Source organism: Pseudonaja textilis, chromosome 3 (assembly GCF_049901715.1).
Source record: "Pseudonaja textilis isolate UNSWEBS1 chromosome 3, rPseTex1.2, whole genome shotgun sequence".
Lineage (NCBI taxonomy): Eukaryota > Metazoa > Chordata > Lepidosauria > Squamata > Elapidae > Pseudonaja > Pseudonaja textilis.
In genome coordinates, this window is record NC_141992.1 from 95,609,546 (window position 1) to 95,631,716 (window position 22,171).

A 22,171-nucleotide genomic window follows, 5' to 3' on the forward strand; every position below is an offset into this window, starting at 1 on the left:
ATTCACCAGAATGTTCCTTGCCATCCTTCTGGCCCTCAGTCTCACAGGAAATTATCTCCTGGCCCTGCATACCTTTGTTCTTTTTTTCCCAAGAAACAAGCATCCTTTCCCTCTGGAAAAAAAAAGGGGGGGGGACCCCACTCTGCTGCAGCTGCTCATGTTTTGCTTTTCTAAGGAGGCTTCTGAGCCCAGTCTGGTAGATTGCTGTCTTTGGTTGCCAGGTTGTGGAGCCAAGATGTGGAAGGCACAGAGAATGGCCTTAAAGGACAGAGGGAAGATTTGTTACTAAGGCAACAATCAGACTTGAGCTCATTCCAAGAGACAAACTTAAGAAAATGCCTCAGACAGACCCCCCCCTCCAATTCACACAAAGATTAAAATATGGGGAGGGAGAATGGAAGCACATTCAGAGTTGGAAGATTCTGTTCCTCTAGCTCGTCCAATAAAAGGGTTTTTAAACCAATATGGCTTTTGTTTCTTGGTCTGGTCTACATTTTAGAACTGACATAAATATAATGGAGACTTGAGAAAGTATCTGAACTATCCTCAGCCAGACCACACGTTACCAGCTAGTGCTGAAGTTGTTAAGAAAGTCTGGAGCTATAATTCAGTCTTTGGTTTTCCCAACCCTACACAAGGAATGTTCTTGCTTCTGGTGCGTATCATTCAGTTTTACATCCTTTTGCAAAAAATGCCTTCAATTTTTCTTTTTGATTACGCAGTTTTGACAACGTTTTAATAACAATAGCAACTGATATGGGCCAATACTCTATAATACAAGAAACAAACATATTACATTCTATCCTCAGTTCCCTCAAGAAACTTTTATGTTAAAAGTTTCTTGTATTTTTCATGGATCACCTAACATAATACACATCTCTCTCTCTCTCTCTCTCTCTCTGTGTGTGTGTGTAAGACAGAAAAGGAACCCATCTTGCAAATTTTATTCTCCTTGTCTCCTTGTTTTAATTTTGTTAGTGTCTGTCTTTAGTTTGGAAAAAAAACCCTACATTTAATAAAGTCAGAGAATATTTTTAATTAAAAAGAGAATTTAATTCTCTTTCCCAGACCTGTATGGCAGATACAGTATCTAGGGGTACTAGATCTGGTGTGCAAAAATCAGAATGACCATTAGACAGTAGCAAAGGGTTAGCATTTGGTACTCTCTAATTTCTGCAGCCCAGATCTGGTTATTTTAGATTTACCGATATTACAGCATTCTGCAAAACAGTTGGTACAGAAGTATTTATTATATGAACCAAAACACTTCAAGTATTCACAATCCATTGTTGCTGTGGTTCACTTTCATGTGTTTTGGTATTTTGTTATTGCTTGTTTATGAACTGCAAATGTCTAATTTATTTACATTGGATGATTTCTTTATGGTTACTATTAAAAGTATAGTGTTATGATTTGAAATACTTGTGTAAAAGCGCCCTCTGGTGTATACAAAGAACCATATGTTTAATTTTTCTGAAAGAAAAGTATGTGAATTTGACTTTGTTCAGATATAACTCTTTGTGTTAAAAGGCTATTCTTCCTACCTGTAGTGGGAAAAGACAAACGGTAAACCAAGTATATTCTAAAAGACATGCTCCGGAACACTTTGAATCTTGTTATTCTATATGTTTCAAGTTGAAAAGAGATGCTGATGAAGTGCAAGCTAAAATTGGATAAAATCTCCCATTGCAAAATGGGAGGATGCAGTAGTGCGTCAAGAAAATATTTCAAGCATATCTTTTTAATTTAATGTTGTATAGTCATATGTTGCTTAAAAGTAATCACCAGTGCTTCTGATCTCCTTGTTACGCAGGATCTCCCTTCTTTCTGCTTATATATCATCTCCCTGCTTTCGGTCATGCCATTATTACTACAAGGTAGGAGAGGACAATGTTGAGTTCTTCAGAAATTGAGACCCAAATGAAGCAACATTCTCAGATTAAACACTATCAGTAAAACATTTCAAGCAATTTACATCAAATCAAACATTCATCAATAATGTTTTGCTTGGGCATTTATCCTTTGAAGCTATAGCTGGATTGACATTAGTACTAGCAATAGCAATAGCACTAAGACTTATATACTGCTTCATAGTGCTTTTCAGTCCTCTCTAAGTAGTGTACAGAGGCTGCATATTGCAGTTGGCCTGCAATACTACATTTTAACCACTGCACCATATTAAGCACCAATGCTGTTCAACTGAAAGTATGGACAAATTTGGCGGACCAAAATGTGAAGAAAAGTGAAAGGTTTTTTTTCGAATGAAAGAAAAACAACTTTGAAACCTATCAAGGAAAGCTTATAGCAGTAATGGGATTCAAATATGTTTACTACTGATTCTGTAGGCGTGGTGTGGTGGGCGTGGTGTGGCTTGGTGGGCATGGCAGGGGAAGGATACTGCAAAATCTCCATTCCCTCCCCACTCCCGCTAACCTGCTTTCCAGCTCTGTTCTCCTGTGCAGAGCAACAAAAGAAGACTCAGGAGGCAGAGAATAGATGGGGGTGGGGCCAATCAGAGGTGGTATTTGCTGGTTTTCCGAACTACTCAAAATTTCTGCTAGCAGTTCTCCAGAACTGGTCAGAACCTGCTGAATACCACCTCTAGCTTACAGCAAAGAAATTTAACTTTTGGGTATTTCTCGCCCGCATTCACTCAGTTTTACTTTAATTTCAGCATTAGCTAGGTGACAAGGTGTTTTTTTTTTCTTGTCAGTGGTATGTAGATAACACATATTTGGACAAAAAGATTTTGGTGAGCCAAGCAGATGATCTGTTAAAAAAAATGTTATAATTACAGCAGTATAACCTGCCAGTATATTTTTCTTTCCGCAGACTAGTGGCTCTAGATATTGTGTGAATATACAGCCAATGTAGCTGATGCCTGGGAATTTATTAGCAATTTTTGACTGCACCGTAAAAAAACAGCAGGGAAAAATTATGCAAAAACCTTACTGTGGCAAAATGAAATTCAGGTATCAAGTTTGACTAATTAATAAGTAAAACCTAGCATACCACTGTAGCAGTTTGGAGCAGCCGCTCCAATGAGTTTTAAGAAACAGCCGTGTTTAATGAACACCACCTTCTCACCACCTTCTCAAACCAGGAATATGAGTATGGAATTATGAATTATGCAAGTTTTGTCCTTAAGAGCAGAATATTTGACAGATTAACAGAGTTGGAAGGGACCTTGTAGGTCATCTAGTCCAACCCCCTACCCAAGCAGGAGACCCTACACCATTTCTGACAAATGGCAGTCCAATCTCTTCTTAAAGAAGTTCAGTGATGAAGCTCCCACAACTTCCAAAGGCAAGCTGTTCTATTGACTGATTGTTCTGTCAGAAAATTTCTCCTTATTTCTCAGTTGAATCTCTTCTTGATCTGTTTCCATCCATTATTCCTTGTCTGGCTTTCAGGAAATAGCTTGACTCCTTCTTCTCTGTGGCAGCCCCTCAGATATTGGAAGACTACTACCATTGTCTTCCCTGGTCCTTCTCTTCACTAGACTAGCCATGCCCTGAATGCAAGTGTTCCTCAAAGCTCCTGCCACAGGGGTATGATAAAATGTAAAACGTAACATTATTTAACAGTGCATCAATCTTCCATTAAAAGAAACTGAGGCCACAATTCAACGTATACAGTAGATGCCTGAATTCTATTGGAGTAAATAGGTTTTATTTTTAACTAGGCTAGCACAGACTGATATTGTTAAAGTCTTCTGATTTCCCCCTCACCACCTTCCTGCCCCATATTTTCTCAGAGGTCGCTTAGCTACTGTTTTACGGCCAAGTGGAAGGCAAAATTTATTTTACATATTTAATAGCAGAGTCCAGAATAAATACAGGGACCGTTGTCAAATTGAGCATAGCTATATTTTTTAAATTACATAACAGCTTCAGTACTTTGTTAAGATGGGGGAGGTGACTGGATAAACACAGAGATTATTATTTTAGAAGTAAAATTGCTGCTTTACAGAAAGGGAGGAAAAAGTCAGGAAAATTAGTTTGGAAAATTTATTAGAACATGTGCACAATTCGTCAGAATCATAATTGCACAGTGCTAAGGTTGTCCCACTTAAGTCAAATGAGTCTTGCAGTAATATACATCTTACAAGCATTCTTCAAAATAACGTATTTTATTGCTACAATTAACTCTGCTTTCAAATATCAGACTAGAACACAGATAAACAGGGCACTTGTATGAGCTCTTTAAACTCAGACTTTAATTATATAGTCTAAGACTACTGGATTTGGGCTGCAAATATCCAATAAGTGCTAAGTGGCAACAGCGAAATATAGAAAAATATTAACTCACTGTTGCATCTAGCAGTTCCTTGGATTTTTGCAGGGGCAGAATACATAAAGTTAATAAAATGAATCAAATCCCCTAGCCCTTTGCCTTTCTTTGGCTCTTCTGCTGCTTTTGATAAGTAATCTTTGTGCTTGAAAATTAATTTGTATGAGTCTTTAAACACCTGAACATATTTAATAGGTTTTGAGAACATACACACGTTTTCTAAAGAAAAGCATGAAAAGACAAAAAAATCCAAGAGAGCCTTAGAAAAACATAGACACCTTGGAATACATTAACTTTCTAATTATTTAGATGTTTTTTATTATTTCCTGCCATTATTAGATCCTCAGTGGCGCAGTGATTAGAGTGCAGTACTACCGTGTTTCTCATATAATAAGGCTGGGTCTTAGTTTGTTTTTAGCCCCGAAAAAATGGCTAGGACGTCTTTTCAGGGGTGAATTAATTTCCTCCCCTGCCCATGCACCCTCGCCTAGGGTTCCCCGCCGGCAGCTATGCCTCACCACCAGCCACTCCTAATGGCCAATCATGGTGGAGCGCGGAGGGCTCCCTTACCCCCTACCAAGCGCCTTTGCTGCAGACCTGGGTCAGTGAGCAGGCGGGGATATCCACCTGGCAGCGTTTCAGCTGCTTCTCAGGCCTCCTTAGCTTCCAGGGTTCCTGCTGGTGCTGGCCGAGCTGCAGCTGTCCCTCTCTTCCCAGCGCTGTCTCCAACAACAGTGGCAGCAGCGGCAGGAACTGTGGAAGCGTTTCAGATGCTTCTTGAGTGGGGGAGCCTGCCTCTGTAACTTCCACGGTTCCCGCCGCTGCTGCTGCTGTTGTTGGAGATGGCGCTGGTGAGAGAGGGACAGCTGCAGCTTGGCCTGGATGCGCTTGGAATGCAGGAACGGGCTGTGCACCGGGACTTTTGGAAACTTGCAGAGCCTGAGGCTGGAGCACCAAGGGTAGCAGCAGCAGAGATGCTCGCTCAGCTTTTCTCATGCCCACCCAGCCGCTTGGGATTAAAAACGTAGCGCATGGTGCTCCCAGGTAATTCAAAATGTTTTTTTCCTGTTGTTACAGGGATGGGGGAAAAGTGGGAGCGACGGTGCTGGCAAGAGAGGCACCAGCACTGGTGGGAACCATTGCCGGCGGACATCCACGCTGACGCCGCCTGCCTGCTGACCCGGGTCTGCAGCAAAGGTGCTTGGTGGGGGTAAGGGAGCCCTCCGCACTCTACCATGATTGGATGTTAGGAGAGGCTGATGGCGAGGTGTAGCTGCCCGCGGGGCACTCCTAATGGCAAGTTCCCCCCCTTCCTCCCCCCCCAATTTCGCATGTTTTAAAATAGGCCTAAATTTTGGGGGGAGGGGCTTAGTTTCATTTTATACCTAGAAAACATGCTGGGTCTTCCTACTGGGGGGCCGTATTGTTGGAGAAACACAGTACAAGCTACTCATGCTGTAGCCAGTTGCCTGCAATTTGGCAGTTCGAATCTCACCAGACTCAAGATTGACTCAGCCTTCCATCCTTTCAAGGTGAGTAAAATGAGGATTGTTGGGGGCAATATGCTGATTCTGTAAACTGCATAGAGAGGGCTGTAAGGACTATAAAGCAGTGTATAAGTCTAAGTGCTATTGCTATTATTATGTAACTCAAGGCAACGAACATCCCTAATATCCCTTCTTCCTATTTTTCCCACAAGAACCCTGTGAGGTAGGTTAGGCTGAGACAGTGACTACCCCGAAGTCACACAGCAGACTTTCATATCTAAGGTGGCACTAGAACTCCCAATTTCCTAGTTTCTAATCTGGTACTTTAACCACTAGACCAAGCAAGTAATCCTGTATATATGATCACTACTGAGCCCAAAATTTCCTTTGTTAATCAAGACAGTTGGCAAAGTAAGTTTGGCCCCCATTATACGACCTTTCTTGTCATGTTAAGTGAATCACTGCAGTTGTTAAGTTAGTAACCAGGCTGTTAAGTGAATCTGGCTTCCCCATTGACTTTGCTTGGCAGAGGGTGGCAAAAGGAGATCATATGACCAAGAAACACTACAACTATCAATAAAGAGCTGCCACTTACTAAGTGTCTGAATTTTGATCATGTGACCATGGGGAGGCTCTACTGTTCATTAGTATAGAAAACCATCATAAGTCATTTTTTTCAGTGCTGTTATAACTTTGAATGGTCACTAAACAAATGATTGTGAGTTGAGGACTACCTGTATTCTGATTATAACCATTTTCAATTTAAAAAAAATGAAAATCTAAGAAGGCAGATGGGAAAATGCCAAATGGCTATAAATATAGCATCCTCACCAAGTGGCAATCCACAGATGTAAACCCTATGTAGGGTATCAATTGAAGAGATCAACCAAGAGACTTATACAAGGTAATAACAGGTAAAGGAGGCCTACAGATGTTACTCCACTAATTGCCGGCTGTAGAGGGCAGTGCTCACTTGGGTCTTGAATCTTAGCTGCCCGCTTTCTGCCTGAGAAGCCCAGCATCTTAACCCCTGAGCCACCATATTACCCATCTAGGGATCTATAAAAAGATATAAACCAATACCCAACACTAGTGCATCACCTCAAGTCACAGCAACACTATACCCGTCACACAGGACTCAACCATCACCTAGATAAACTATAGACATCTCCTATCCTACCTAAGAATCCTACACCAGCAACACAAGGAGGACAGAAAATGAATATGCTCCCACTACTTTTGTAGAAAGTATCACACTACTATACTTCAAAACTAGTCTGCTGCTGATGTTATCTAGTTGGGACAGCAGACGTCTACAATCCAAAGTTGGAGGATTGCAATTATGTGACACGTCCAACCCAAGTGACATGTATTCATTACCATCACAACCTGAGCTTAATTGGTTAATTGGTGATAATTTTGTTCCTTTAGTGCAGGATTCTTGCAATAAACCTTAAAAAGATAGAAGATATGGTACACATACTGGATTGCGCTATATAATATTTCTTATTGTTCTTATGGTTTCCGGAAAGTCATCTCCAAACAAGATCGTAGTGTTGAGAATACTGGCAACTATCAGTATTAAGGCATCTTTTCCAGCTACGCTACATCGGAGTCTGTCCCTCCCTTATACGAGTGTGAAAGGTAACAAACTTTGCTGCACAATTCTTTATTCTGCAAGGAGACTGCAATCATGCAAGTGAATACAGCAGGGACTGTGAATACTTTATTGTAATACACAAAAAGGAATTTGTTGAAATAAGCAGATATTTTATAAAATTAGTAATTCTGAGGTAATTGTTGCCTCAGAAAGAATTTGCTTTCATTCCAAAAAAGATGGTTTATTGAAATACAGCTACACCGTTGGTGTTCCTCATGAACAGAAGATAGAATCTAGAACTGGTCTGTGACATCTTTGATATCTGACTTTGTTACAGGAGGAAGACTTGAATATCTTGCTAATTCTCAAGCTTTAGTGAGGATTTTAAATTCCCAGCTGCCCCTTTTAATGCCAGACTCATTTACATTAGAAGAATCCAGAGAATCCTTATCCGCTTCCCCTTCATCTCAACAGCCTCTTTCTCTTCTTCCTTCCTTGTTTGCTGTCTGCCTCTGCAGGACTGTCCGGAGGATCTGGCATTACGAAACCGTCCGTCAATTTATAGTAGACAATTGTAGAGTCTGTTTCAAGTATTGCCAGGGTGATAGAAAGTGGGGAATCAGGTTTCGCCTGCATTGTGCCTGTGCTCTTCATGATCTGTCTTAATCTGCGAAAAATGGAAGTAAGGAACAAAAGTCATCGTTGATGCCCATCTCATTTAAATCTCACCTGAAAACAATCTGGCTTGTGCCCTGAATTAATGATGCCCACCCTTTTTGTTTTTAAAAGCTTTGTGATTCCCCCCCGCCAAGGATTGCATCTATTGTAATGAAGACCTGCCAGAAAGCAAAGTTGACGATACTTATACACCCCAAATTCTAGAGACATTAAGGAGTTCCACACTAACCAACCGAAATCTACAACAAATCGTATTGTGCCAAAATGGCATAATACGAATGCTGCCACTATATACTGGCATCCGACACCTGATGCAAGGGTATAGGTTGTGCAGTTTGCCTGATGACCTTGTCAGATACTGTATGTCATCATTTGGCTCCCTCCTGTGAAAACCTGTGCCAATGCTTCTTGATACAGTTGCATTGTCAATGGCCATTGACTAATGAGAGCTCTGAAGGTAAGAAATCAGGGTGGATCAGACCATAAAATGGTTGCTCTAAATGCCAATAGCAGGTAATGAATAACATGGAAGGTGCATCTTTATGATACTTGTTTGTTTTTCTGGAAAGAACTGGTTGTCTGTTTTCAGCCAAAAAAAGCTGGAGAACAGAGTTTCTTTATTTGAGAGAACAGTGCTCTTTATATATTATTTTGCTTCAGTCTATTAAGCCAATAAGGGGTAACCAATAGATCCTCAGCACATTCCATTCCAGAACCATTAGAAGCCTAAGTGACACCACCATGAAGTAACAAAATTTGGTAGGCCCAATGAAAACCTGGGAAAGGTCTAACCCATCCTCTCCCAGCAACCCCAAACCCCACAACTGAGCACAAAGAACTCTTTCCTGCTGCCATTAATAGTGGGTGTTCAACCTGATTTTAGATCCCTAACATCATCTCTTTGTGTTTTGAACTAACATGAGCACATATGGTCTGAATCAAATCAGAAGCCCTGCGTATAGGAAATGAAATATTTCCTCTTCCTGCCCCTGTTTTACATCATCTAAATGTTTTATGTTCATAGTAATTAAAAGTCATGAATAAGCCCACCTGATGGAAATTTCCTCAGGAAAGAAATTAATTTGCAGTCCTAAAGGTGCTTTTTCAAAAGGCAACTGGACTTTCTGGTTTTTCTTTGAAGATGTTTTGCTTCTTGTCCAAGAAGCTTCCAAGAAGCTTGGACCAAAAATCTCCATAGACATTTAATTAATTGGGAGGGTTTTTTGTTTTTTTTTGTACACAGTGATTTTAACCCAGAATGACAAAAAACTTTCTTCAAACATTATAAGAAATGAAAAAACAAGCTCTGGCCTTAGTATAAAGGTGCTATTTTAACCCATATATTCACACATGTTGTATTAACCTCTTTCACTCCATATCGATTATTTGTTCCTCTTAGTCATTCCAGTAAACTTGTACATTGCAGATCTCAAAAGCTGAGGTGGGTATTTGGAAAGGGATGAACAGGCAGCAATGACAAACCACTTACATGCTATCCAGAGAAGTTGCATGGATGTGACCATGAGGTCACCAAGTCAACTCACCCTGGGACATTCCCATCAAATTCGGCAAAGTTTTTAGTTTAGGGTGGGAAACCTGTAAACCTCTGCATTTTGGCTGAACTGCGATGCCCAAAGGTCCTTCACTATTGGCCATACCCCCTGGTGTCCAGTGTCAGTGTCAGAAATCAAATCTATCATTCAATCTCCAAAATGGAACGAATCAGCTCATTCCCTTACAGATCATCTTTGACTCATAACCACCCATTTAGTAACCAAGTTACAATGGCACTGAAAAAGTGACTTATGACCGTTTTTCACACTTGAAACCACTGCAGCATTCCTGGGATCAAAATGGTCATAGGTCACATGATCAAAATTCAGACACTTGTCAGCTGGCCCGTATTTATGATGGTTGCAGTGTCCCAGGCTCATGTACTCCCCTTTTGAGACCTTCTGACAAGCAAAGTCAACGAGGAAGCCTGATTCGCTTTACAACTATGTAACTAACAACTGCAGGGATTAATTGAACAACTGTGGCAATAGAGGTCATAAAATGGGGCAAAACTCCCTTAATGAATGTCTCCCTTAGCAACAGAAATCTTGAGCTCGATTGTGATGTATTTTCCATCCTTTCCCATTTTCACCAAGACTTATTCACAAAAGCCAGCTGCAGTCATATAGTCATGAGTGTTCCCTTCTGAATTCTTAACTTCACTGCCCCATTCTATGCCCCATGTGATGACCCAGGGTGGGATACAAAATAAACACAGGGACAAAAACAGGTGAAGCCCCTTTTATTCCTTCACTTTGCTTCAAAGCTCCAAATATCCTTGACTGGAGACAAAAAACTCCCCCACAAGCAGTTACGAAAAGGAGGAAAAATGCCTATAAATTATAAAGAGAAAAAAACAACACAAACCACACTGAAGCAATTAAGGGAACCAGGCAAGATAAAGGCTTGAAGACGTCCATAGATATCAGAACACACACTGGGAAGGATGCCAAACTCAGAGAAGAACCACAGACTAGAGATAATTCCACACCTTCTTTCCAGTGCTGGCCCATATGCATGTCTGTCCTCACAGCTCTCAGCCCATGAAAAGGATCAAGGCCCTTTCCTCCCCCGTAGACCATGCCACTCACGTCTCTCCCTTATCTTTTCCTCCCTGCGTGTCCTAGGATGGAGAGGCGATGGGCCTGGGTCTTCCTCTGACTGCCCAGCCGGCCTCTGCCCTTCCCCAGCCTCCTCCATAACCTCTGGAGCCACACTTCCACTCCGTCGGAGTCAATATCCAACAGGGGCATGACATCCCACCACAGTTATTTAAATGCAGGCATATTCTTTTTTTAAACTGGGACCAAATTAAAAAATATATATCCAAAAACCAAAACAGGCAGTCAGTAGCAAAGATATTGTTATTTCACCTGAAACAGGAATATGTGAGGTGACTGTCTACATACTACTCTCTGCTGGTTATGATTTATGTGAATATCCTATAAGGGAAGTTATCTCTGGCACTAAGGAAGTCAGCATTTCTGACGCCCTCGGGCATCACTGCTGGGGCGGAATTCATTCTACAAAGGTTATTTGTGAAAGGAACAAAGAAAGGAATCAGACTGTGAAGCTCTTTATCTGTAAATACACTGAAAGCATTGTGTGGCGCATCTGCCATGAATGGGGATTTTGACAAGCTCTGCGGTGAACCAGCAGAACAATGCAGATGGGGAAGCTGATTTTCTACTTGAAAAGCTTTGTAGGGCCAAAAATGAACGTCCCAGTGGGAAAAAGGGAAATGGGATACATATTTCCACATTACCTGCATCTTCAATTATTTCATGAATTTATTATTAAATGAACATCATTAGTAGATTTATGAGAAAATGTTAACATTACTGACATTAAGAGACGTTCCTATCAAACTACTTATATATATTAGAATAATGTTATGTTGAATTATGTTCTAAAACCCAGAAATTTGATTGCTTTTAGGGATCGTTGGTTGTATTAAATATGGGAAATTACCTCAGTACCCATGCTTCACTACGAAACTATGCGATCGGGCTTAGTTTTTTGGGAGGAAAATAAGGGGAAAAAAATTGTGCCTCTGCCAACCAGCATCCATCGGTATTCATTTGACTAGCGCCCTGTCAGTGAGAGTTGAGGGCTGTTTGGAAACTGAAACAGTATTTGCTATGTGAGCAAGGAGACAGCAAGGAGCCTGGGCGTGGCTTAGTTCAAGTGTTCTGTACTAAAGCTGGTTGCTGTTGTGAAACTAAAACTGAAACTGAAGCTCCTCTACTCTGCTTGTTTTTGCATTTGGAAAAGATTTCTTTTCAGCGGGGGAGGGGGAGTAGAACTAGTAGAGCGTGTTAATAATAATATATGAAATACTAATGCTCTGATGGTCATTTCAAAAAAACCTTTCTTAGTGAGCACCTAAAAGCCAAGAGGAATATACGTGCCAAATTTCAGGTTCGTAGGCTTTACAGTTCTGAAGATTTTGTGATGATGTATGAGTGGTATTTCGCTTTTATATATATAGATTACTAAGAGAATAATTTTGTAAAATGGGAAAAGCGCTATTATTCTATGTATTAAGAACTGGATGTATACTCTCCCCATTTCTGAAAAGGCATTTTTTTAAAAAAATAATAAATGATTATTTCTCTTTGGCACAGGTTTCATGATATTTTACAACAATGTTTATTTCTTTTCAATCTGAAATATGGTTGCAAATATGTTTTAATTAGTTGGGGATATTTTTGTATTTTAAAAAACTTGTAATAAACTATTTTTTTTTAAACAAAAAAAACCTGAACCTTCTCACACTAATTTGAAGATCAGTTCCAATTGCTTTGGATCGGGGTGGGATGCTACTGGTTCGGCCCGGTTCTATAGAACCGGTAGCTCTGAAGAGTAGCAGACACTGAACCAGTTCAGTGTTTGCTGCTCTGTTTGGCCCAGTCATCTGCCCACGCTCTTGGCTGTCCTTTATTTACTGCTTTTTCAATCTCAGCTGCTTTGCACGGCACTTGTCAGCTGTCTGGGCAGCACAGCTGAGGTTTTTGGAAATGGTCTATACACGTGTGCAAAAGGCACTCTCACTAGGGGTGGGATTCTACCTACTGGAGAACCGGCAAATCACGTCACTGGCTGGCCCCGCCCACTCACTCCTTACCTGGCATGCACGCCATCAAACTTGCCTGCTAAATTACTATTTTTCCTTTTTGTTTTTTTACCCCGACCATCAGCTGTTCTGCTGTGCCGGGAGATTTAGATTTGCTAGAAAGCAGGAAATCGTTGGATTTCTTGCTTTCTAGCTAATGTTTAGATCCTTGGCTCTGCTTTTAAGCAAGAGCCTAGCCTTCCTTAGGGCTGAAGGTTCTATTATTCAGTGCAGATTCAGGTAGCCGATTGCAGATAGATCTCTACGTGAGTCTGTGATTTTGTGAGCAACTCAATCTGCCTGCCAGCTTTGCCTGATTTTGGGTAAAAGTTGCTCTTTTTAAATAAAAAATTCAATATTTACATACATAGGGTGTTGTGAGTTAATTTTGTGAGTTTGCTTGCAAGCAAATTTTATGTGACAGACTCAGATAGCCGATGGCAGAAAGATAGATCTCTGAATGAATCTGTGATTCTGTGAGCAACTCAAACTGCGTGCCTGCTTTGCCTGATTTTGAGTAAAAGTTGCTTTTTTAAATAAAAAATTCAATATTTACATAAATATTTATAATATTTACATACAAGCCATGCGCAGCCAGTCACATGACCAAGCCACACCCACAAATTAGGCCACACCCACAGAACCGGTTGTTAAGAAATTTGAATCCCACCTCTGCTTTGGATGTAGAAATTTTACTAACAGGAAGGGAGAGGGCAGGAATGGAAAAGCCTATTAAAAGACAACATTTATTACTTAATTTTGAAAATAAAGCCAACTAGAACCTTTGTACTCATCCTCTCACATATCACCTCTCAATTACTCAATTACATTAAAGATTACAAATCTCTGTTTTGCAGAGATAACTTTTCCATCTGCACATGTTGTAAAGGTGCCCTGTATGCTGGGCACTCAATGAGTATATTCAGAAAACCTGATAGTTTTGTTGCTTTTTCCTTCTTCTCTCCCACCCATAGAAAGAAAGGATAGTACTGGTATGAGTGAACTCCCCTTCTTTGTTAACTGTATTTGGTGAGGGGAGAGGAGAGGAAGGAAGGAAGAAGCCAGTGTATTGAGAAACGCTGCTTAAAAGCTAGAAGTAGCTAACAAATGAGGAAGGAAAATATTTGGCAAGACAGAAGGCCAGGTTTTTCTGGAAACTGCACCCCACCACAATCAGCAGAGACCAGTTTGGGAAAGGCTGCTCTAAGGTTTTGTGAAGCAATACAAAGTAAAATTGTAATATATAAACAATTTTGAGCATGGCTAAACTATATATTGCTCTGAAACCTGTTAAGGCAGTGTGGTAGTGAAGATGTTGTGTTTAAACCAAGGAGATACAGACTAAATTTCCTTTCAGCTATGGGGTTACCTGGTGATAATGTTCTTACTCCAGAATGAAATAAGAAAAACGTACTGAGACACGTTGATACCAGGGTGAGTTCTCAGAGAGCCTCCATTTAGATCGAGTGTGATGTAACTGCAAAAATAAATAATGCAACACCAGCCCTCTACAGACACTCACCTCTCATGGCTGAATGATACCTGGGCAGGAGTTGGCACCACTACCTGCAAAGGATCCGTTTCTTTCTCACGTCCATGGAGACACACCAGCTGGAACTCTGCTAGCCCAGTGAAGGATACCTCATGCCAGTTCCTAACTGAAAAGTGTAGCAGAAAATAACAAAAACCAGAATGAATTATGAAACAGTGATGATAACTTTTCCATTGAAGGATCTCAATGTCCTAGCCAGCATTTATACAATTAGGTACCAAGGACTTACACGCCTCAAAATATGGATTAATTACATCTGCCTCACTCTCCTCCCTCAACTGCATTCTTTTAAATTTCACAACAACTTTTGGAAATAGGTCATCCAATTTGGTAAACTAAATCAATCCAAATACAGAAATTTGGCCGGATTTTTTGCTGACTATATCCACAGTATAGGAACCTGTGGCCCTCCAAGTATTGGTAACTGACCTCTCCTAGCACCCTTCCCAATTTGCTATGTGGGCTATAGATACTAGAAATTGTAGTTTAGCGACACCTGGAAGCCACAGAATCCCTTCATTGTATGTTGACGTCAGCGAATTAGCAGGGGTGCTCTCTGCCCCTAAAAGTGCTAATCATATGTGATTGCATGCTATGGCCTAGTCAAGTAATCCAAACTGTATGATTGTAGGAGTGGTAATCCCAACACATCAAGAGGACATCAGTCGGTGGCCATAGAGCATATTGCGTTCCATCCATCTGGTGTGTATTGAATAGATGGGCACTATGTATGTATGCTGGACATCATATTGTTCAGGGTGTTAACATATAACGGTGATAGACAATTGTTCAGAGTCAGAGCCTAACAGACTCCTTTGAGAGCAATACAAGCAGGATAAGGTAAAAGAATGCCTTCAGATTTTACTCTTCTAGCTCAGTTTCAAGGCCATTTCCGTAGTCGTCGTGTGGTCAGCAAGACATCACAAAGCACAGTTATTATTCCACTCAAGTGGTATCTATTTATCTACTCTCCTTTGCATGCTTTTGAACTGCTAGGTTGGCAGGAGCTGATCCAAGGACAGGCGCTCACCGTGTCACAGGGTGCTCAGGTCTCAAACCTTAAGAGACTTAACCGCTGAGCCACCACGCTGCCTCGTATAAACAGGGAAGCAAACACTAATGCTTTTTCTCCAACTCACAAGCAAAGGCACTAAAGCTAGTGGACACTCCAACTACTCCAATTTCCAGTATCTCCACTACTTTTAACACAGGGAAGCAACCTTCTCAAGAATGTAGCTTGGGTGTATGTGCATATAGGTTCACTTGTATATGCAGTGTTAATATTTGCCCAGGGAATCTAAAGTTAGGAGGACTTGGGAGTCATTTTAGATAACTGACATCCCAGTCTTCAATAGGACATAGCTTTAAGCAGTAGCTGTAGAAATCTAGGGATTTCATGAATCACATGAAAACTATGCTTGACATTTGTTTGTAAATACTATGCATACCACAGCACTTACACACGCACAAACACACACACCAATTTTACAGGTTGCCCTTTAAGATATCTCCACCAACTTACCTTCTAGAAGGTCCAAGTAAACTAAGAAAGCGGCATATACCCCTCTGCTATCAGCCGCTTTCAAGGACATCATTTTTGTGAACTGAAACAGACAAGGGAAAGCAATAGATGTACAAGCTATTCACAGAATTCTTGGAAATTATACTCCAGGCAACAAAACCCAAACAGAACGGTATCTACAATCCCTGAAAGTATTTTCCCATCAACTGCAGAGGGTTTACTTTTGGCAGGACTCCAAGAAAAAAACACAACACAAGTTCTTTCAAAAAAAGGGGGGAGGGGGGGGAAAGGCCAGTGAAAATACTTAACGCTAGATGAAGCCTGTTAAAAAGACTTGCAGATTGTGCTTTAAATGCCAAAAAAACTATCCTCCAAAAACTGTAGCCACAGGGAGTAATTTATTGTAGCAGCACCGATGGTTCATAAAACAGATCGAGTTCTGTCTTAAGCTTCTGGGCTGGAACTGATTTATTTCTGTGTTTTGCTTAGTACCTGGCACAAGAAGAGATTATAGATGATTGTGCCAGAATCCAGACATGGGAGGATTGGGCCCAAGGTGGGTGGGTGTCTCTTGTTAACTGGGGATGTGGGCCATTACTGGAACCTAAGCAACATCTGGAGCTCAAAGTCTGAAGCAGAAAACCAGGCAAAAGTATAGTCAGCATATTATTGTTAGAAGGAAGGAGTATTTATGCATGCAGGTAGTTCTCAACTTAGGACTGCAATTGAGCCCAATATTTATGTTGCTAAGTGCAAAATTGGTTAACCGAGTTTGGCCCATTTTACAACTTCTCTTGCCACAGTTATTAAGTGAATCACTGCACTTGTTAAATTAGTAACACAGTTGTTAAATGAATCTGGTTTCCCCGTTCACTTTGCTTTAGAAGGACGCAAAAAGGTGTGTGTGTGTCACATGACCCTGGATACTGCAAACATCTGTTCTGATCCAAACTCCTTTCCAATAAAACAAACATGAACCAAAGGGAACAGAAACCTTTTAATGATTCTTATGAATTCCCGGTTAAAAGGCTGCTGCAAACTAATTAACTTTGATAAGCACAAGCCCACCAAAACTGTGCACGGCTGCCAAGAATAACAGATAAGAAATATTTTACAACACCAGAGTCTTCAAATACCAACTAAGATACTGCAATGTCCACGAGGCTGGAGTTTCAAAACATCTTTGCTTCTTGCAAAGAAACATTAGCTTCACAGCTGGCTTTTATCTTCTTGAAGGAGGGGCCATTACCTTGCAGCCTTACTCCCGAGTCGCTCGTGCTGCTGCAGCTGCTCTTTCCTGCGAGCAGCCCTGCGTGCACACGCACTTGGCACAGGCTCCTTGGGAACCTCCTCATTGCTGCTGCCAGCCACCACAACCTCTGAAGGCAACAGTCCACTCCCTAATGGTCCTGGCCCCTCATCTGAGTCCTCGCTCTCCTCAGCCGTCCACACCTGCGGCTGGCTAACCACAACACCATCATAAACGTGAGTCAGTTGTCAAGCAGCCGAATGTAAATCACGTGACCATGGCGATGCTGTTGTAACTGTGAAAAATGGTCATAAGTCCCTTTTTTCAGTGCCGTTGTAACTTTGAATGGTCACTAAATAAACTGTTGTAAGTTGAGGACTACCTATATTTGCTGCCTTGAGTAACAAAGGCAGAATAAAAATCTTAATAAATGTTAAATGTCAAAGTAGTTAAAACTAGTAATACCATCATACTTTTCTTGTTGCTCATGCCAATAGGGAATAGAGCAATGAGCATTTTATTACTGCTGTTGATGTTCATGATGATGACATCCAGAGATTTCCCACCAGGTGCCCATCAGAGAGGCCAAGATTGTCAAATCTTATTTTCTTTTGACATGCGTGCATAATTTAAAATAAATTGCCAGATTCAGATCCAGCCCATCCTGATTGTACATGAATATCTAACAACAGCCTTGCTAAGATGTTATGGCAAATTTCACTCCCATCTGGCACAGTTTAAAGCTTCAGCCAATTTTTAAAAGATAAAATTCTTCTTTATCTTAAAATGTTAAAGTCTAAAAGCAATTGTATTATAAAGCTTTTATTTTAAAAGCTTGAACAGACTAATGCATTCCTACCCCTCAGATTATTTGTGTTATAAAAACAGCAAAATAAGTGCCCTTTCAATAAAGACCTAAGAAGGGGTTATTATGGTAATACAACAGATCATGGAAGTTCTACATTCTGTGAAAAATCTGCTTGTTAATCTAAATTTATAAACAGAAGTATTGTCAAGGGCTCTGAATTTACATGAACCTAACCTCAAAAAAAATCTGTTAATCTGAATTCATAAAAAGAACTATTGTCAAGGGTTCTGAACTTACATATGCATAACTGTACAAACTTGCTAGAAATAAATGTTTTTTTTTCAATTTATAGTTTTATTGAAGAATTTTTAACAGTAAAAACCACAAAAGAAAATAGAGAAAAATAGTAGAAAAAAGAAAATAAATTATAAGGAAGCAACTTCTGATCTTCTTAACAGCTATAAATGCATTTATATTTTGCCCCCTCTCTAAAATTACATCATAATTTCCTTCTTTCCATAAGCTATCCTTCTAATCTTCAGACCATCTCATTTTTTTTCAGAAAAAAATCCATAAAGGATTTGTAATCACTAATAAAAGTAGTTGTTGATCGCTCTCAAATCAAACAAGTTAATTTTGCTATCTCTGCTAATTATGTCATTTTCACCAACCACTCTCCATTCTGGATATTTCAGTGTCTCTTCAATTTTGCATATATTGCATCAGTATCATATACTATATAATTACAATCTTCTCTGGCTCTTTTTTAATTTACTGTCCATTAAAGCCAGCATGAAAAGTTCAAGTCTCAATTGAATGTTGACCTTTAAAATTCTTTGTATCAATATATATCTTTGAACCCAGAAATTTCTGCCTTTTTTTAACCAGTAGAGCAGGCATGACAAAATGACTTTTCATGTTGGAAATATCTTTATACGTTCTAGATTCTAGATTATTTTTCTGGAATCAGAAAGAAAGTCAGGGTTAGATCCAAAATGAGTACATGTTTATTCCATCCTTCCCCTAAACAAGTATTGGAACTAATAACGGTAGTAGATAAGTAACTGGATTCCCAGGAGGGCTGGATTTAGACCTCTTGTGGGCGCAAAGGGACTCCAAACTAATGATGCATTTGATCCCTCCTATGGGCTCAGCCTGGTCATCTTCTACAAGTACATTGTTTTATAAAAGTTCTCTTTTAAAAGATGATGATGATGTTACCTATTCAATTGTGTCCAATTTTTGGTGATCCTACAGACCAGCTCTCTCCACATTTTCTGATCTTGTATGTCTTGTTTCAATTTGGGCTCCATTTTGACAGGATTTAGCCAATGTATATTTGAGTGGAATTGTTTCCATTCTGAAGATAACTGCCTTTTCCAGTGAGATTTGTTAATTTCCTATTACAGTTATCTGTGTTTTTTGTGAAATGCACATTGATTTTATCCATTTGACAAAATTATCATCAAAGTCCATATCCTCCAAAATTTTAAACAAGAAAGTCCTGTTCAAATTGTCAAAAATAATTGGGTTTTTTTTGTAATTTATGAACTCATCTAAACTAGACTTGAAGCTCTCAAATAACTCTGGCAGCTTACAATGAAAAAAAAAAATCCCATTATATAAAAGATTATAACTGACCAGAAACAAAATACCAGAAGAAAACCAAAATAAACCAGACCAAAGCAACACAAAGTGTAGGGAAGGGATGTGTCCATAGTCACTATGTCACCAAAATCTGGGAAAACAATCTGGACTTCATTAATTTCCTGAGGATGGGAGTTATCCAACGGGGATGGGACCATTCTGAGAAGGAAGAGATTGCAACAAAGAGAAGAACTTATCCCCTAAAGATGCCCTTGAGAAATAATGAAAACCCTTTGACCTGGATTGAATGGGCTACTCGAAAAAGAGGTCCTTCTAGAAGAGATCCATATCATGTCATTATAGTGAGGGGATGAGAATATTTTCATGGGTTTTGTCCTACTAAGTCCTCTGCTTGAGATCAGCATTTCTTCTTCTTCATCCTTACATGCACCTGAAATGCAAGCCTTCTGTTAACCAATTCCATTGATTTCTTCTTATGGAACAGCCGATTTTCACAACAAAAAATCATTCTATTTGTTCAGACTGGCAACTGGTAAATAGTTCCTTTAAAAAAAATGCTCCCGACTCCTTTTCTCCCCTTTTAATATCTTCTTCCTTAATTCTTATACATCATCTTCATGACAATAAATTACAGATAGGTTTATTGGCACATGGCCATGATACAGCACATCAGTTCCTTTTCCCCACCTCCAGGTTTGGTCACATTTAACACATGGTCAAGTACCAATTTTGGGGACCTGTTTTCCACTTTACTTTAGATATGTGCTATCACTTCAGGAGGTATAACATGGCTGGACAAAGATTACAGTCTTTAAAATATAATATTTGTCCTCGGGGATAATGTGTGGTGTGGTCAAATTCTTCCAGCTCCAAAATCCATCTCTGCACGTTTATTCATTTATGGTTCCTTTTTGCTGGAGACTGAGAAACATTTCAAGTTTGCATTGATCAAGTGTCCAACGTAAAACAGGTTATTTTTTCATTTAGTTTATGTTTTAAACTTTCGTGCAGGATTCTACATACACACCATTCCTCATCCTAAGACAGTATATTATTGGTTATACATTTTACTTTTACTTTTTCAAGGTGGCTTAAGAAATTATTACTCATCAAAGACAAAAACAGCTCACCCTTTTCAACACTATACATTTCTACATTTTATTTTAGCATCCTTGGAGCTGTCGAGCTGCAACTCTGGGCTTTGAACGAATGGTGCATTTCCTAGGAATTTAACGGGATCCCTACTTTGCTACAGATACCAGTAGATGAGCAAGCCAGGTATCAGAAGGGAGATTTTCTGTTTCCCCGGTTCTTTTTCACTAACCGTAGGATGAGTAACCAGCCAATCCTCTCGAAGAGCCCATTTCCCGGACTTTGGGGCTTCCTCCTCCTGCCCAAAAGACCCGGAGCATCTAGCGACCGAACCTCCCTCCTCATTTGCCCTGTCTCTGCAGGCGCTCTCCGACTTTTCCATTCCAAATTCGCGTGTCATTCAGCTTCGTTCCGGTTGGTGTTTCAACAAAATAGTTCCTCCGCCAAACTTTTAAACAACCTTCAAGGGTTCCGCTTTTCAGCAAGTCAACCTGTCGTTGACTTTCTTATGCTTTCTTATTTTCTCATTTTTTAATTGAAGATTCAGATTTTTTTTTTAAAAAAACCCTTCTTTAGCAGCACTTGTTTTGTAAGACACTCATATTTTTGAGACAACAGATAAATCTATGTACCTCAAACTCATTACTATTAGAAATCTAGCACTAAATTCTCTTACAATCCATTAAATTACTGTGCTGGTTATATATTAAACAGCATGATGTGGCTTCTCAAGCAACTAAATTTAATTGTCCTTATTGGTAGATGTAAATATTTCTGTCTATTTACTTGAGACTACTAGTAATGTAAAAAGATAATTTAAAAACCCATAAACCTACTGGTGAAAATATTAATATTATTTCCAGATTGATAGGGGGATAGCTGTGTTAATACATTTAAGGTATTTCAAATGAATAGTTGAATTGCTTGGAAGGATTTTGTGGAAAGGAAAATGTCAGTTATCATATGATAAATAAATAATGGTTATCATATGATGAGAAAGATTTTAACTTTTATGACTTTCAGTTTTATCATTGTGCAAAATATTTTTTAAAAACTCTTGGAGTTATAAAACTTTTGCTATTATTATCCTTATAACATTTCTATCATTGAATCTAAATTGTATTTTTCTTCAATAGAAATTGGAAGATTATATCTGTCTGGAAACAATTTGGGATCTTCTCTGAGTTCAACTGGAGGAAAAAAGTAATAAATAAAGAACATCTGTTCATTCTTTCGTTACTTCTTTTATAAGAATGGAAACTGAGTGTTCAGTTATTTTGCTTTTGTGTTACAAGTATGAAATTCTAGAAGTGTAGTCTTATTAATTGCTTCCTAAAATTATTCCTATCAATGGAAAGGCTGAAAAGACTGTGTTGTGCTTTCAGAGAATATTAATTGAAAATATAATTTGAGAAAGATAGCATCTTACATTCTACTTGGTGTAAAATGGGTCCTTCATATATTTAAATGCACTGCTACTTGCAGGAACTATTATATTTGAGATGTTTAGTGATCTGAATTTCAGTGTCTTAACAATTTGGCTGGACCTTGTTAAGCTATGATAAGATTAATTTTAGCTTAATATGTAATGCGGATACAAGAATTATTATAAG

The 22,171-nt window shown here is 39.4% G+C and overlaps 2 protein-coding genes across 3 annotated transcripts in view; one reads left to right on the top strand and one right to left on the bottom strand.

Annotated features, from left to right (window-relative positions):
• The window catches only part of COLGALT2 (collagen beta(1-O)galactosyltransferase 2), a 171,251-nt gene that overhangs the window by 91,274 nt on the left and 57,806 nt on the right, over positions 1-22,171 (top strand). The window lies entirely within an intron of this gene.
• Positions 7,494-20,985, bottom strand: TSEN15 (tRNA splicing endonuclease subunit 15). The gene is made up of 4 exons (XM_026703261.2): positions 20,791-20,985; positions 15,802-15,883; positions 14,250-14,385; positions 7,494-8,047 (listed from the first exon to the last, which is right to left on the bottom strand). The coding sequence occupies exons 1-4, from the start codon at positions 20,956-20,958 to the stop codon at positions 7,843-7,845; spliced, it is 591 nt and encodes a 196-aa protein (XP_026559046.2). The 5' UTR covers positions 20,959-20,985; the 3' UTR covers positions 7,494-7,842.

Bases quoted from the DNA above. Each gene is read 5' to 3' on its own strand.
- TSEN15 (XM_026703261.2), bottom strand. From the start codon at position 20,958: ATGACACGCGAATTTGGAATGGAAAAGTCGGAGAGCGCCTGCAGAGAC. The intron at 14,386-15,801 runs GTAAGTTGGTGG...TACACTTTTCAG, and splicing joins TTACTTGGACCTTCTAGAAG to TTAGGAACTGGCATGAGGTA. The intron at 8,048-14,249 runs GTGAGTGTCTGT...CATTTTTCGCAG, and splicing joins GTATCATTCAGCCATGAGAG to ATTAAGACAGATCATGAAGA.